The sequence below is a fragment of the Knufia obscura genome (assembly GCF_036327395.1).
Source record: "Knufia obscura strain CCFEE 5817 isolate CBS 148926 chromosome Unknown scaffold_2, whole genome shotgun sequence".
Classification (NCBI taxonomy): Eukaryota; Fungi; Ascomycota; class Eurotiomycetes; order Chaetothyriales; family Trichomeriaceae; genus Knufia; species Knufia obscura.
In genome coordinates this window covers 2,566,106-2,581,965 of record NW_027042688.1, presented here as the reverse complement: position 1 = coordinate 2,581,965, position 15,860 = coordinate 2,566,106, and the positions used below count along the sequence as shown (strand labels likewise).

General features: G+C 51.4%; 7 protein-coding genes across 7 annotated transcripts; 2 read left to right on the top strand and 5 right to left on the bottom strand.

Moving 5' to 3' along the window:
• Positions 1 to 543: 543 nt before the first annotated feature.
• Positions 544 to 2,353, top strand: PMZ80_002808 (uncharacterized protein; the record flags this gene model as incomplete). Its single annotated transcript, XM_064871240.1, has 2 exons — positions 544 to 548; positions 604 to 2,353. The coding sequence occupies 2 exons, from the start codon at positions 544 to 546 to the stop codon at positions 2,351 to 2,353; spliced, it is 1,755 nt and encodes a 584-aa protein (XP_064733693.1).
• A 1,760-nt stretch (positions 2,354 to 4,113) lies between these two features.
• On the bottom strand, positions 4,114 to 5,128 carry PMZ80_002807 (uncharacterized protein; the record flags this gene model as incomplete). Its single annotated transcript, XM_064871239.1, has 3 exons — positions 4,114 to 4,465; positions 4,519 to 4,652; positions 4,721 to 5,128. The coding sequence occupies 3 exons, from the start codon at positions 5,126 to 5,128 to the stop codon at positions 4,114 to 4,116; spliced, it is 894 nt and encodes a 297-aa protein (XP_064733692.1).
• A 1,020-nt stretch (positions 5,129 to 6,148) lies between these two features.
• On the bottom strand, positions 6,149 to 8,164 carry PMZ80_002806 (uncharacterized protein; the record flags this gene model as incomplete). Its single annotated transcript, XM_064871238.1, has 2 exons — positions 6,149 to 6,282; positions 6,331 to 8,164. The coding sequence occupies 2 exons, from the start codon at positions 8,162 to 8,164 to the stop codon at positions 6,149 to 6,151; spliced, it is 1,968 nt and encodes a 655-aa protein (XP_064733691.1).
• An 865-nt stretch (positions 8,165 to 9,029) lies between these two features.
• On the bottom strand, positions 9,030 to 9,868 carry PMZ80_002805 (uncharacterized protein; the record flags this gene model as incomplete). Its single annotated transcript, XM_064871237.1, has 2 exons — positions 9,030 to 9,450; positions 9,504 to 9,868. 2 exons carry the CDS (start codon positions 9,866 to 9,868, stop codon positions 9,030 to 9,032), a joined length of 786 nt encoding a protein of 261 aa, XP_064733690.1.
• Positions 9,869 to 10,873: 1,005 nt separating this feature from the next.
• Positions 10,874 to 11,641, top strand: PMZ80_002804 (uncharacterized protein; the record flags this gene model as incomplete). The annotated part of the gene is made up of 1 exon (XM_064871236.1): positions 10,874 to 11,641. The coding sequence occupies one exon, from the start codon at positions 10,874 to 10,876 to the stop codon at positions 11,639 to 11,641; it is 768 nt and encodes a 255-aa protein (XP_064733689.1).
• A 137-nt stretch (positions 11,642 to 11,778) lies between these two features.
• On the bottom strand, positions 11,779 to 12,579 carry PMZ80_002803 (uncharacterized protein; the record flags this gene model as incomplete). The annotated part of the gene is made up of 1 exon (XM_064871235.1): positions 11,779 to 12,579. One exon carries the CDS (start codon positions 12,577 to 12,579, stop codon positions 11,779 to 11,781), a length of 801 nt encoding a protein of 266 aa, XP_064733688.1.
• A 673-nt stretch (positions 12,580 to 13,252) lies between these two features.
• On the bottom strand, positions 13,253 to 15,187 carry PMZ80_002802 (uncharacterized protein; the record flags this gene model as incomplete). The annotated part of the gene is made up of 1 exon (XM_064871234.1): positions 13,253 to 15,187. One exon carries the CDS (start codon positions 15,185 to 15,187, stop codon positions 13,253 to 13,255), a length of 1,935 nt encoding a protein of 644 aa, XP_064733687.1.
• Between the last annotated feature and the right edge of the window lie 673 nt (positions 15,188 to 15,860).

Here is a 15,860-nt window from a genome sequence, read left to right as displayed (position 1 = left end):
TCTAGGTGTCGATGTACTGTCGAAGCTGTTCATCCAGAGTCGAGTTCGTCGGGAAATATTTAAGCGCCAGCAGGAAGGCTTAGAGGGCCGACTGGTGGATTCGCTTGTGGTTGCCAGCCATGCCCCCATGCTTCCCATTTTCAAGATCCATTACATATCTGGGTCGTCTTCGTAATGTGCTTGATCGCCTGTGACGCGCTGGTCATTACAAGGCGACTCTCTTCTCATAGCTTCATGTTGCCTTGCAGGCCGACGTGGTCCTTACCTACTAGTCCCGTGCGCACCAGCGTGCTGATTCCGGTGCCTTGTCATCGTACAGACGCCTAGAAGGCTCTGCATCTGCGACATGACGCCTACCAATCCAGGTTACACGCCGCACTTGACTCGTTCGTGATGGATTAAGTGCTTGCTTTTGTGTTAATGCGTGGTCTCATGAGATAATATATCTCTGGCTGTGATCATGAGTGTGCGATCTGACGCCAGTTCGTCTTCCAAATGGTTTGAAGCATGCCCGACGAACCAGATGCCGACCATCAGCAACACATGCGGTGAGTTCGCCCGGAGTTGTGCTTTGCCTATTATGGGGCTGACGCTCACACGCAGACCGGTGCTGGCTACTCCAACGCAGCTAGATACAGGACAAATCTATATGTACCCTTCTTTCACTACAGAAGGCCGGCTGCAGCAGGCTGGCTGTGAGCCAATTCAAGAGAGCTATGCCCCAATCAGCCCGCGAGTGCCCGAAGATAGCGAGCCGCGCTCTTCGCTCGACGGCAATACCGTAGATAGCGGAGATGAATCTGATAACAAGAACTTGGAAAGTCAGGAGCCCTCAGAGTCAGCTATAACTTTGGGCGCTCTACACGACAATGAAAATGGCATCACATCCGCGCTCATCGAGCGAATGGCTCAGCGACCATCGAGACCAAGTGATCGGCTTCGCCTCGAGGCCTTGCTAGCCGAGCTTCGAAGTGTTGCGAGATTGAGGATGAGCGCGTTGAGAAGGCGGTCTACTGCGAAAGAGCGAAGCGCACAGATGAGGATCTTGCATCACCACTTGCTGCAACAAATACATCGTATGGTCCAACTACTGGGAGAGAGGCTGCCTGTAGAACGAGACGAGAGTGCAGCGGACTGGGATGACTGCCTCATTGATATCAAAGACTACGTGGTGGAAAGTGGCAAAACTGGCAAGGAATTTGATGACGAACAAAAACGTTTGATTGATCTTGAATGGGATATGTGTGCGATGGAGAACAATCTATACGGTCAATTCGAACCACAAGGTGGAGGTGGTATTGATGACAGTGGCAACGCGTCTACGAATGATCAATCCGTCGCGGCAGACATCGTGGCTGAAATGGCGCGCCTTCTCTCGCCTACGATGGGGCCTACTCGTCAAGGGAGAAGTCATAGTCCGCCTGAAGCCCTCAGTGATGATCCTTACGCTGGCGTACCATCTTTTGCGATACTGAGCTCTGACAACCACAACACGCATAGCGCAGAAAGTGGATTGAGCGCTTTTGGACAGCGAAGTTCCGAAGGAATCGGCGATCAGTTCGGCCGTGGCGCCGAGGCTCTTCAAGACCCTTCACAGCATGTTTTTGGACAGATGTCCGAGAACATACTGGCAGATGGGTCCCAGTTCTGGGACGAAGAGGTCGAGCTGTTAATCGAAGAGGCACGCAAAGAGCTGCTGGAGAAGTCTCCTGGGGTCATTGACCCCTTTGAACGTAACTTGCAGATACTGCCACGGTGGCTTTCTTATGGAACGCCATGGAACGGCGAGTTGCTTGACAAGGAGAGGCAAGCGAGACCTCTGATCGCTACGTCTAAAGCGATCCGCGCCCTGCTCTGGCACACCTTAGCAGTGCTCTGTTCTGGGCTCCCTGCGTCCGCATCAATTGCACCGCTGAAGGACTTACATAGCTTTGCAGACGTCAAAGATCTGTTAGTGGGCACATGGATGTGGGATCCTTGGACACTAGACGACATACCCAATGGGCACAGAAACGCCTATCAAGCGGAACCATCAAGGTCACAAAATGCCGCGTCCGAGGCCAAGGTTGCTACGGCCCTACCAGGCAAGCCTTGTGATGAAAAGACCGGTGATCATGAAGATGGCTCAACTGCTCTCAGCCCGCAACCGTCCCAGCAGCCTGATACATTAGAAGGTGTCCAGATATTCGATATGCGAGACCGTACAAGAATGGAGCAAGTTGCCTTGCCATGTAGCCCAATCATATCTCCTCTCCGAGCACCATCTTCTGAGCCGGCACTGGAAGCATATTCTGGTGACGTTGTTTCACTTGAGCGAAGCGATCAGCAATTGCGTTCAAGGTCAGAACCGTGATCCGAATCTGCGCCACGACCGTTCATGCACAGTCAATTGTGGTATGGAATGGCCCTGGGGAGTTTTGGCGGAGGTCACACCCAGCGTGGCAAGCAGTGTCGTGAGCATCTTGGGTGCCGCATTTTAAAACCCATCTCGCCACCGATCTTCCGGGAGGCTCTCAGCTCCACAGCAGAAACAGCACCTCCTCAGTGAACCTTCCAATACCCACTGAAACATCGAGACAGTGGCCATCGCATGACCATCACCAGTCCGTCCTCCGAACTCCGAACTTCGGTACCATCTTGCAACTCACCCAAGTTGAGCCTACTAACTGCTGGCGCCGTTTTCCTATGTTATAGTCACACTCCATCTCGGAACTATCTTCTGTCATGTACACATTGCTTCGTTTTGTTTTTAGATTTCTGGCTCGTTCTCAACACATTGGGCGCGCTGTGACGTACAAGAATAGTCTAATCGGCGTTTCTTCTTCCTGGGCTATACAGAGGTGCCGTTCTGTTTTTCATCCTTCTCAATAATGCGCTGCGCAACTACCGAGATCTCGGCTGCGGAAGGGAGCTCTCAAGCCTCGCAATAGAACCTGCAGTCAGTCCCGAGGGCTATAAGGTGAGGTCAATCTAAAGTCAAGTCGCTAACCAGCTGTCAGCCCCGAATACATGAACAGTTGTCACAACTACTATCACGGCCACCATTCGCGCAATTCAGGACCGACCCTTGTTACAGCGCATAATTCTCCAGTGCCAATTTGTGTCAAGGGAGAGCTGAACAATAGCTCAGTCGCCATGACCGATCAAGGATAGACCAAAGAGCATGGAGTCGGAAAGCACGAACGGTGTCTCGCAGTCAGGTTGAGGTAAGGCTGGTGCGGAGTTGTCCCAGGATACTATGTAGCAAAGTACCTAGCTCTGGAACACAAATGCTCGGTAATATATGTCGAACCTCTTTTTAGTGTAGTGACGCCTAGGATCACTGTACTGTTCTTCTGCTACGACAAACAAGGCAGTATTGCACATCGTTCGTAGTACACGATGATATTTGGGTAAAAGGCTCATCCGAAAGTTAAGATCGTACAAGCGGTAAGAGGAGTTCGACAGACATGGTGCGTGTTGAACGACTAAATTACACGAGGGGTTACACAAGGCACTTTCCATGAAGCCAGCCCGAAGACAACATTATGTGCTGTCACAATAGTGATTACGCCAAGCATAGAGATTGGTTCGTTATTCATTAGTCGTGGTTCACCTGTCCAAAATACAAGTGTACATCCATCCTCCCGAGAGCCCTGTGTACATCCTGCCCATTATGTCCATGCGCCAGATGAGAAACAGAGTCCAAGTGTACCTTCCAGATCAACGGCTTCGATATGTCCAAGATATACCAGCCGAGTTTCGAAAGTGCCAAGTCCGTAGTTGTCGAGATTGTCTGTGACCTTGACTCCGAGCACGTCGAGGTTGTTCGGCGCGCGCCACAGTAGCAGCTCGTACAACACCTTGATCGGCAGCAGCACGATGGCCTTGTCTTTCGCTTTGGCTCCGCCGAACAGCTATCGCATCATCAGCATGAGGCAAAGACAGCCTTCTCCGGACAGCCTCCGCATGTCCATCTGCAGTAGGCCCTCCCCGTATCAAATCCTCGCAATCTGTCCTGCCGCACCACTCACACATCCTCGTTGCCTGAAACTCTCTTCTTTGCTCATCATTCGCCACCCTTCGCGCAACGCCAAACTCACTACCCTGAAATGCAGTTACCCCCGATCGTATTCAAATCTCCCTCCCACCCCGTCCATCCATCCCCAACTGCATATCCCCATCACTCCCCCTACTCAACCTCCCCGTCCCAGCACCACTAGGGCCCCCCGTCACACTCCCACCACCCAGCTCACGCACCGGCTCATCAACCCAACACACACTCGTCAGGTCCATCATCCACTTCCGATACTGCTCCTCGAGAAACTCAATCGTGAGCGGTTTCGGCCACGTTTGAAAGGTAGAGTTGCTGGTTGGATCACGGAGCATCTGTTCGTAGGGCTTGAAGAGGACGCGGTGGTGGCTGATGTCGCGCCATTCGTCGTCCATGTCGATGTGGAGTTGGGCGCCTTGGGCGAGTTCGAAGCTGCAGAATGAATCAGGTCTGTGCACGGTCACGAGGGGTGGTGGACGACTTACCCTATGTACACTCCGTTTGCGCTTCCTAGGCTGATTATTGATGCGCCTGGGGAGGTCTTGACGAGATGGTAGATCTCACAGTATGGCATCAGATCTGTGTGAGATGGGTATTGTGGAAAGTGTGGGAATTTTAACTGATTCATTCCGTTAGTAAGCGCTCTTTCACACCCACCACTCCTTCACCAAGATCGCAAGAACTTACAAAATGCAGATCCCTTTTCGCATTATCAGCATACTTATCCTCCCAGAAATACCTAAGCACGACCTGATCTGTTCTCGAAAGTCCACTCATCGTGCTCGGAGGCACTGGATGTGGTTGATGATGCGAGACCGGCCTGTGCAAGAAATCGAAGCTGGAATTACTCGCCGCCGAGATGGGTCTCGAGTCGTTCGCGCCGTGGTACCCAGGCGGCGCACCACCAGGAATATTCGAGGTTGCGTTCGTGGCAAGGCCGCCGTTGGGCGCTGATTGACCACTTAGTGGTGGTGTGTATGCTCCAGTGCCCGATGGCTGAGTATCACGGTTTGAGCTGAGTGGCTGTGGTGCAGATGTTGACGTTGCGCTATTCTGTGAGTTGCGTTGAGATGAGCTTCGGGAGAACCGTCTCATGGTGTTTGTAATTGAGGGTGACATTGTGAAGAAGAAGGAGAGGCTGTGAGGTCGAGGTCAAGTTGGGCTGATGTGATTCTCGAAAAAGCACGAGGCAGGCGATGTGAGATTGGTGTGATTCGGTCAAGCGATGAAGCTAGAGATGGACCAGTAAGGATGCGCCGCGACTGTGAATCAAGCCACGATAAGCTAAGAAGTGATGGCCTGGCTGTACGAAGAGTGCTCGAGGATTTCTGGTTCGGCTTTGATTTTGTGGTCTTTTCTTGTTTGTGAGAGCAGATCCAAAATCCTGAAGGTTGGGTAGCGGATCTGGTCGATTGGAGGACATTGCGATCTCAGCCAACGACGGTGAAGATCGTGGCAGAAATGTCCGTTGACATGGTGCGCTAGCCTCGGAAGCCAGAGGAAGCCCGAACAAGCTAAGTATAAATCCCGGTCGGCTTGTGGCTGGGAGGCCGCCAGGCCTGAACGCTAAGCCCGATATGGGTTCTCAATGATTTAATCTCGAAACAGGTCTTGGTGTTAGTGCTGTGAATTGAGATGAGGTTTCCAGCCTCGTAATAGTTGTGAAGTTTATCGCGCGAGTCTGATGTTGGCTGGGGCAGTAAATGTTGTGGCATATCCACGGCGAAACTCAAGGAGGCAACAATGCGGGTCATGCTACTATCAGAAGTTGCGACGCAGTGTCACTGACCTTGATCTTAACCCAGCTGGGTGCGTTAATGATCGTTACTGATGATCGGTTGTGCGTGGAATGAGATGGGCAACTTGAACATTGACGAACGTGTAGTCTGCCTGCAGTGCTGCAATTCCAATGCTATGTTTTCAATATTGATCTATTATGCGACTCGCGCTGAGCAGGCGTGCTACTGCTTTAGGCATTTCTGGTCGTAACAGAGTTGCACCACCAAGGCAATTCCCAATACAAGCATTAAGAATGGTCCTTTCTGGTCGAAGTGGAAAACGTGTCGAATACAAGTCAGTCGACCTCCTTCGTCTATGCACAGCAGTACCTTGATTCTATCCGTCGTTGTTTAGAGCCTGTAAATTGATAAATGCCGCCGGACCGCCATCTTGACTCAGTACTTCGATGAGAGCCTCGGTTTGGCGCCATATTGTTTCGAGGGCGGCGGTTGGAGATCTTCCGAGCGAGACTGCCACGATGTTAGTGATGGATTCTGTTCAAACCATGAATGACTTACTCAAAATGGCTGAATTGAGATCTTCAGCTACTTTTGTTCTCCCACTCGCATCAAGCAAATGGCCATTCTGACTTGGTGAAGGATCGAAGTACGGCATCAAGCTGAATATGTCGTGGAGATACTTGTTATGCTCTTTGCTCTTGTTGCCAAACTCTTCCCTCAGCGTCTGACCATATTCAAGAGCTTCAGTGGTCAGCTGAGTATATTCGTCTGTTTCCGACAAATCTGCTGGTGCTTTGCCGCTTCCGTTCACGGAAGATTGCTGCTCGTCATCCAGTTCCATAGGCTGGTCAAAAACATCATCCACGGCAGACGAATGACTTACGCCATTGCTCGATTGCCTGTTCTTTCGTAATGAGTCTCTCGACTTGTCTATTTCCGCTGCCTTCAACACAAGCTCAATGAACTTGCGGCACCTCAAGTGAAAGACGATCTGAGCATTTGACTGTGATTGTAGAACTCCTTCAAAGTGCTCATTGGTATGAGCCAATGCGGTATCAATATCGCCCTGCAGTATTGCCTGTCGGATCTGCTGCCTCGGCCTTGCATCAGGGGCATCAGCATTCTGTAGCTCTGGTAACATCGAGTCCTCGCCGTGCAATGCCTTCCTCTCGTCTTGCACCTGCTCAGAAAATGCTCTCGATGTTTCGATGTATCCACCGTGAGACAAGAACTGTGCTACCAGCTCCTGCATGAAGGAAGCTTCGTTGGGCTGATCGCGATGCAGTCTGTTTGTCCTGGTCTTTGATATCTGAAGAGCAACCTTCTCCTCCTCTTCCGCCAACCTGTTTCTGACATCGTAGACAAAAGGGCCTTGCCCAAGATTAACACTGATCAGGATACCATTATGCTTTTTCATGCCTATGCAGGGGAATATGGGCGTCGATGGGAAATTGATGTCTTTGAAGGCAACGCCAAGGTCATGACCATTTTTGGTGAAAAATGCAGAGCCCTTATTGAAGTCAATGCCACAACCAATGATATCCCTCTCGCCAAACCCTGATCTATAGGTATGTCCATTTGGCTGACCATCATATATCTTGCCATCATCGCCATGGTAAGCCCATGATTGTGGCTCCCACCCAGGCAATCTTTCAAGGGAAAAGAAAGAGCTCGAGAAGCCAACAGCCACGGCACAGTCCTTGCTCTTGTTCCGAATGGTGATCTCGTAGTAGTAGATGCCGCACTGCGGGCTTATGGGGTGATCAGTCCGTATTGATGCCGCTTCCAGATCTTTGCCGTTCACACCACTGTATCTCATCTCATAGTGATCACCAAGCAGGTCTAGGCCTTGATGCTTATCTGTGCTGCTCAGTTTGGACGGTAGAGGCATGACATCGTCCTCTGCAGGCGGGATGCTTTCTATCACATCATATGTCATTCCTCTGTGTGTCGGAGGTGTGCGCGCGATGGCTGAGCTGTCCCATGTCGGCCCACGCGAATCTGCCGCGCTGGCATCTTGATCTCGCAGTGCACGAACCTTCACCTCGTACGCAGCCTCGAGCTTCCTGGCGTAGCGAGAGTTCTCGAGATAGGAGGGCATGAAGAACGGCGGTACTGCTGGTCTTTGTGACGAGATAGACATGCCGCTGCGGTGTGCAGACATTCCGTGCTCACCCCCAGTCACCCTTTGATCGACTTGGTATTGAGGTGGGTAGGAATTGTTTGTGACGGTGGCAGCGTTATGATGGAAAGCACCAGATCTCGCTGGACTATTCAGGTTGTTTGCTTGCGCTCCGGTCACCACGGAAGCGTATGACAATCGCCTAGGTATGTTTGCAGAGCCAGCGTAAGAGCTTCTCCTAATCGAGCTGCTCCCTCCGGCATCAGCCATTTCCTCCTCTTATGCCCAATCCGGGCAATCACAAAGGGGCTTTCCCAGTGGTCGAGAACCTGATAGCCTCTTTCAGATGTGCAACGACTAAAATCGGAGGGTATGGGCGTTTGTTGGTGGCGCTGAACAGTGGTATCTCTCTGGGTTCGGGACGAAAGTATGCACTGGGCTTGACGTGGAGTCTATGCCGCTCGCCTTGATTATCGGATAGTCACATGTGAAAGTATCAGCTGGTGTAAGTTGGTGTTTGCGATGTTAATGGCGGGATACTCGTACGTGCTAGGTACCGGGGGCATGTCATCATTGGTCACGGGGCCGGCAAGTGGGTCAGCTATGTTGTGCTTGCGACGTGAAGTAGAGCCAGCATGGTGATGTATAATGCAATGCAGGAATCCCATTTGGCATTGTACAAGATACACCTTTTGGAGAGACCTGAATGTTAATGGGCACGTCTGTCGCACATGAAAGAAATTGAGGATAGCCGGCAGTAGTACGACGATTACGCCGCAACATGGCATTGATCTTCGACCCTTGCATCTATGGACGTGCTCTTCATATGTTGGTTCCATTCCATAAACAATGTATTCTCTCACCAGTGCGACGAGATCGTCTCATCGGAAGCATAGACATTTCATGCCAACCCAACAGTACATGCGCAAGCCCAAGAAGAAAACGCCATGCTAGATATTGTATCCCGCCTAATCCGAAGAACATAATAGATACCTGAAACCAATATTTCCATGCCAACCTCGTGCCAATGTGTAACTTAGCATAATAGTACAGTGCTGAGGTAGCGTGCCTGGGGTCAAAACTTTTGCCTTTAACGCCAAGATGATGCAACATGTTGGTACATGGTTCGGTTGTGTCAAGATTGAAAAGACGCTGAGGGTGGCGCCAACATCGGTGGCGGTGAGCTGGCAGCAGGCGTCGTGATCTCCATCTTGTCTGGATGATCACCTGCGTGACTGCCTGCAGCGTCATCACTCCTTTCGCTGGGCTTTTGGTCGCTGCCATCTTGCATAGAGATGTCTTTGTTGGAACTGTCAGATGTGCCATCCGCAAATGCAGAAGTCTCGGATCCTTTCCAACCCGAGACCTCCCAGAGGTGACCAGTAAAGCTCTTAAGCTGTAGGCCTTTGCGTGCCCACCGCCGACAAGGTGTTCCGGTCCGGTCAAGAGCTCTGAGGTTGGCGTTGATAAAGCCAGTGTTAGCCTTGGGACCTAGTTTGTGGTTGGCAGTGGTGGTGACTGGTTTGGATGCACTGTGGTCGATCGTGCCGTCCTCACTGTTTTCGGATTAGTCACTATCAGCAATCATGGTACAGAGCAAGTGACTTACAGCCGTGGTTTCTTCTTGGGCCCTGGTTTACCTCTTGGCTTTGGCATGCCGTCAGCTGGCATGGGTGTAGACCTTTTCACCCCATTGACTGGCGGAGGAATCTTGTTAATGGTACCACCTGGTGATTGTACATCTTGTGTTGGTAATGGTGTAGAGTTTGCCTCTGAATTGATCTCTTGCGACACGACTGTCTTCAGCTTCGGTGGCTCTTCGACTGTCGGAGCTGGCGATGAAGCTATTGATGGCGACTCCTTCTTGGGCAGAAACCTTTTGAGCACTTTGGGAGGTATTGACAGCACAACTATCTTGCTCTGCTTCTTCGATGACTTGTCCGTACGACCATTTGTCAGTGGTGTCGCCGACATGATGATTGTGGTCGTCGACATTGACGAACGATACTGTTACAGGTGTGTGGTGTCGATAGCAGTATCGCTCGTCGACGTGTTATCGATGGTTGTGGTCAGCAGGTGTGATGGTGAGTTTGCTGTGTCAAAATGCGGAATGCAGCACGAAGACAGGCGGTAAGGGTTGGGTGATGCGTGATTAGCTGTGAGGCAATTGTGGTCGGAGCTGCGAGTCGGTGGTACACTCTCAATTTCAGGTTGGTGCTTAATTCATTATGTCAGGTCTCTGGTTTGTATCTCTAAGGTGGTTGATGGCGATGAGGTGAGAAGAAAGGGAGTGATGCATGGCAAATGGAAAGGTTGATGATGATGGGGTGGGACTGAGGCATGATTGCTCATGGTTGCGATAATAGCTGATCCTGCTACTAAGCCGTGTGCAAAGTCAAGCGTCTCAGCGAAGATGCGCATTCTTTCCAGACTTGCCAGATCCGATGATTTCGAGTGTTCAGAAGCGTGCAGCGCACCCAGCACTAGCGCGATTTGACGCGCCCCACCCGTGCCTGCAGCAAATCACAACCTTGAAAGGCACACCTGCGGATGTTCAGGAGACCGTGGAAGTCGCTGCGAGACAAAGCCTGCGCAAACATGATGCCTCACAAGCCTGGTGAGCCAGCTCTGGCCGCCCGTGTGCCAGCTTCGCATCGAGTCTGACTTGTCACGGTGCCCGCCAGTCTCGCACTTTTCTACCTCTTTCTTTCAGGCAGGCGCAACACGCCACTTCTCATCACAAAGGTCGCTCCTGCCACAAATACACAAATACAAATGAGATCATCGTCGCCTCCATGGACTGCCTGACCAAATCTGAGAATGAGCCTACCAATCCCATAGTTCACTGAAACTGCAATCGCACGCGACTCTGGATCTACGTACTGAGTCCCCGTCTGCACAGATGCCCAGCAGCGGTCAAGCTCGCTTACTACACTGTTTGCATCAACCCACGCCTAAAGTCACTCTGTCTCTACTAACATGAATCCTGCTAAACGCAGACGACTTGATGCCACTGCCTCGACCCTCTCTAAACCATTTCGTTCTCCGTTGAAAGTGATCCCTAATCACCAGGCTGCAATACCAAATGAAAAGAATGATCATGCTGACAATCAGGCAACGACACCCTGCCAGGCTCTGCCGGCCACCGATGCACCAACAAAGCTACCAACTTCGAGTCCAACCAAGCATCCGGACGAGGAAGTGGACATCACAGAGCTGCAGAAGGAGTATTCTGCTCTAAGCCAGCAGCTGAGGAAGCTTCGACAAGATCTAGACGCGGTTGAGCAAGCGCACAAGATACAGTCGACGAACCAGGAAGAGAAACTCAATAGGCTCATCCTGAAATGGCGAGATGTAGCTCGAGACGCTGCGGATGAGGTCTTCGAATCAGCTAGCAGCCGAGTCAAAGATATGGGTGGATTACAAGCCTGGCAAAAGAATTCGATGATCAACTCGAGTCAAGATCGGTTCAGTGACTGGTTCGATAATAAGGAGGAGCAACCATCATCTGATCCGGTAGATGGCTTCGAGGAGTCCGCCAATAACCATTTTCAAGAATCATCCACACTCAATGAGGGAGATCTTGCAAAAGAAGAAGAGGTTAGCTGTTCTTCAAACACATGCAGGAACAACCGTTTACTGACAAACCCGCAGCAATCATTCACTATGGACGTGATGCTTCAACAGCTCAACATTGACCCTGATCTACTAGGCTTCGATACCAAGAATGAGCAATGGTCGAGCTAATGCCCCTACAAATGTCAACCGTGATACCGTCCAAGTTCCAGAGATTCTGTATATGCTGGTGTCCTCCCTATCCCGCTTCTCCATACCTTGTAAACCAAGCACAATCCCCTAAATCCAAAATCAACCCCACGAGCACCCTACCACTGCCCACCCTCAACCCCCGGCCAATCCCACTCCTCATCACCCACAACCCTCTCCCTCCTCCCACCCCTTCCCCTAAAACTCGTACTCCCAAACCCACTATCCCCCCTAACCCTCCAAACCGTCTCACTCCTCCTCGCAAAATCCCTCCACCCCCTCAACTCCCCCTCCCTCTTCCTCCCCATCCTCCCCTCCCACTCCCCCATCGCATCCCAAACCTCATTCCCCATATCAATCTCAACCCGCCCATGATAAAAGAACACGATCTGGTGTTTCGCTATGCCCAGTCGTTCCATAGCCGGCATATACGCATCGCATATAGCGGCTAGATACTCCTTGCGCAGGTTTTCGTTGTGCAGCGTGGTGGCGTCGGCGAGGTAGACTGCTGTGTGGAATTTTGTGAGGGCGTCGCGGATGAGGAGGGCGTGCGGGATGGACCGGGGTTGTGGCACGGGGAAACTGAAGAAGGGGTTGATGCGACTGGTTTCGGGGTGGGTGTGGGTGGGGGTTGTGTCGCGGAGTTTGTAGCGGGATGTGTCGAGCCAGGGTTTTGGTGTGGAGTGGGGAGGGTGGGCGTTGAGGTATAGCTCTTGGGGGGATGCTGGGTAGGAGAGGTCGGTTGGAACGGTTGTGTAGGGTGGTTGGTAGTGGTGTGGTAGTTGTGGTTCTGGGTTGTAGTTCTGGTCGCGCGATGGGTGTAGAGTCCGTTCTGGGTATCTTTGATATAGCAGTGTTTCGATGTCGGGGATCTGGTTGCGCTTGCGCGCGAGCATGATTGCGAGGGAGTTTTGATTCATCTTGAGATGGGGTACTTCGGAGGTTGTTTGGGAGCGATTTGTTGTGATTGTTAGGATCAGATGCTTTCGAGAAGGATATTCCAGCTAACAGGCCAATCGCCACATTGGTGAAATTTGCGCGAGAGTGAAGTGAAAGTCGCTAGTAGTGATATTCTGGATGAAGCAAACATGTCAATCTTCACGATCACTATCCTGACAATCACTGGGTAGAGAATGCAGACAAAGGAAACAGGTACACCACATCCGTGTAACGACTCAGATGGGCATGGTGGTGGCTCGGGAATGTGCTGGCAGCAATACCAAATCCAAAGTGTATAAGTAATTGTTAAATTGCGACTATTCTGTACATATTGCATACTACATAATCATGCTCCCAAAACAATTCGCTTGCCATACTGCTCAACGCCAACTGAAGCAAAGGGTATCTCGATTTGTTGAAACGTCAAATTGCAAACCAGGAACCATTCATGTCTGTATTCCAGAATTAGAGCGTACCGAGGAACGCCATGGGTACGTACGCACATCGAGTGGGAAAGTGCGTGACGATGGTGTGCTGAGCCATGACAATGTGTCAGTTTATGCTTGTCAGGTTGAGCCTGACGCCGATGTGGTACTAATCAGAGACATGGTTGTCGCCACGTTCGTCTGACCTTGAGGAAAATGCAGAAGATAGTCATGAACGAATACTCACCCGTCGGCCTCCAATAACGCCTGCGCCTGGTGTCCTGAAGGGGGAGTAGTACTCTGGTGGCTGTTCTGTCGTCGTCTGGCTAGATGGAGGTACTGCGATCGATGAATGCCGTTGGGCCTGTCTCGACGCCTGGTCGCTGTAGGCAGCCGTTGTCTGGACCTCCTCGTACTCCGGTATCGCTTCGGGTCGTCCATTATCACTAGCGCGCAAAAAAGGATTTGAGAAGTTGAGCTGTTGGTCGAGATGTCTGGCCATGGCTTCGTCGTACTCGTCTGTGCCCTCCACCAAGCTCAGATCGAGCAACGGATTCTCCATCTCTGCTGGTGGCGCAATTGCACCTTCCTGACTTATTTGTATCGGTGTGCGTAATGTCATGCTCGACTGCGTGAGAGCATTGCTCGATGAGCCGGCACTGCTGGCAGGGTGGAAGGAAAGGCCTAGCTCGAGTGTGTAGGAACGGGAGACGAGACAACTGTGGAAGGTTGGCGTGAAGATTATGCGTTTTGAGTTGCGGTTCAAACCGACAGGGGACTTGATGGAAGTACCCAATCCCTCTTCATCCGAGACCGACGTATGTGGCAGGGACACTGGGACTAGCACTTTTGCTGTGTAGAACGGTAGAGACGAGTCATACGATGATGAGGCTCCAGGTATCGATGCTAATGAGCTTGATGATGTGGAAGACACTGTGGAGAAATTGGAGTCGCGCCGTTGTAGCTCGTCCAGTCCATTGCCACCCGTGCGCTTTGAGTCCTCTGGGTTGTGCTTTGTCCAAGCCACACTGCCAATATTTCTGCAGGAAAGCGCGACTGTCTCTGGGTACAACCCATGCATTGTTGACCAATTGTTAAATTTCGCAACTTCCGGAATGACAGTGTAAGCCGCTGCGCCGAAGAAGGTGTTGACTTTGAGCTTGGCCACCAGGTTCGCCATCTGTGGTGGTTGCTCCTGTAGTGTTGCAGGATCGAAGCGTAGCGTGACCGCAGCCATGGTCGTGACAGAAGACTTGGTTGCGCTTGCGGGTACTGGTAGATTCAAACTTCTCGGTTGAGTAACTTCGGCTGTAAGACGGCCAAGCTTCTTACCGATCTTAAATACACCTTTGCGAACATTCTTCTCCTTGCGAAGGACGTACGATGTACTCTGCTCGTCAATTGATAACGGAGGCTCTTCTTCACGAGCAGAAACAATCCGTATTCTCGCAATCTTTTCCTCACTGTGGATTGTTCGACCTGTAGCAGGCGATGCCTTGCCAACCTTGGCTTTGATCGAGTAGCAAATTCTGGCCATTTCCGGAGACAGGTCATCCATCAGGGCGTTGCCTACGCCTGAGAGCATCGGGTCTCCGATACTTGGTGGAAGTCGCAGATGTGCTTTCTTAACTTCGTCGTTGGCTGTCTTATGAGAGCAGATATATGGTAGAAGGCGATCCGGCACTATAAAAGTGAAGGGTACTATGTATGCTGTGTTAGCTTTGCCAAGCATATCCTCCGGTAACGACTCGGGCGAGATCGGCTGCTGCACTCGCAAGAATGTGTGCCTCCCTGTCGTCCGCCCAATAGTTGGGGAAGCGGTCGCAACTTTCTCGACATAGGTCTGAGCTTGGCCTTCGAAGACGATACTGAGGTCGCTGATAAGTGTGTCCTTCTCAAATTTGAGCTGGATATGGCCTTTGATCTGGTCGAAGGTAGAGTAAGTACGAACGAACTCATCTTTGCCATCAAGGACGATTTCTAGCTCAGACTTCTTCCGCATCCCTCGCGCTAGCGCTTCCAGTGTAGTGGACCCTCGTCGTACGTATGGGCCAGTGATCGCATGCTGGGGTGGCTCAGGCAATGATTGTGAGCGCAAGTTTGCGCTTGAAGCAAAGAAAGAAGGCATAGTGCCAGAAGTGTTCGAAGACTCCTGCTGAGGCATCATGTGGTGATGAGGCGATTATAGGTGGATGAAGGTGGGTCTTGTGATAAGATCGCCAAGTAGTTGACCAGTCGTGGCTGCAGGCTTGTTCTCCGCGATAGGCGTGGAAGATCGGCTTGAGATGCACCACCCAGTCTTGCGCGTTGGCCAGACTGCGGGGAATAGTGATTGCAGCCAATCAGATGACGAACAGGTGCTCGTCAAGCGGAAGCAAGGAGCCGTGCAAGCTGGCAAGTTTTGGGCAACTGTTCAATCGATTCCTTGGGCTGTGATGCTAAAGGGAAACAGTAGTAACTCACAATGCGTGACCGCAAGAGCCTGTATATATCTGGTTCACGCATGATGTAACGAGATCGGCCCTGTTCTCTAAGCATGTCAACAAAAGGCGTACAAAGTGAGTCACGGCGCGAACATCTCCATTGGTCGGCAGCGTGTACCTTGATACGGCTTGCATGAAGGGCGTGAAGATGAAGGCTTCTGCACCAGTTTAGCTATGGCGGAGAATTTTGGGTCGAGCAGAAGGGGAAAGGCGCATGTCAGCTGAGTAATTCCAGGCGAGCACGACCAATCATAGAGGTGTTCTCCGTCGAGGTCCGGTTTCGCTCTCCATGGCGTACTCTTGCCTATTAGATGGATTGTCAAGTTCTTTCAGACCATAGGAGCAAGCCACATG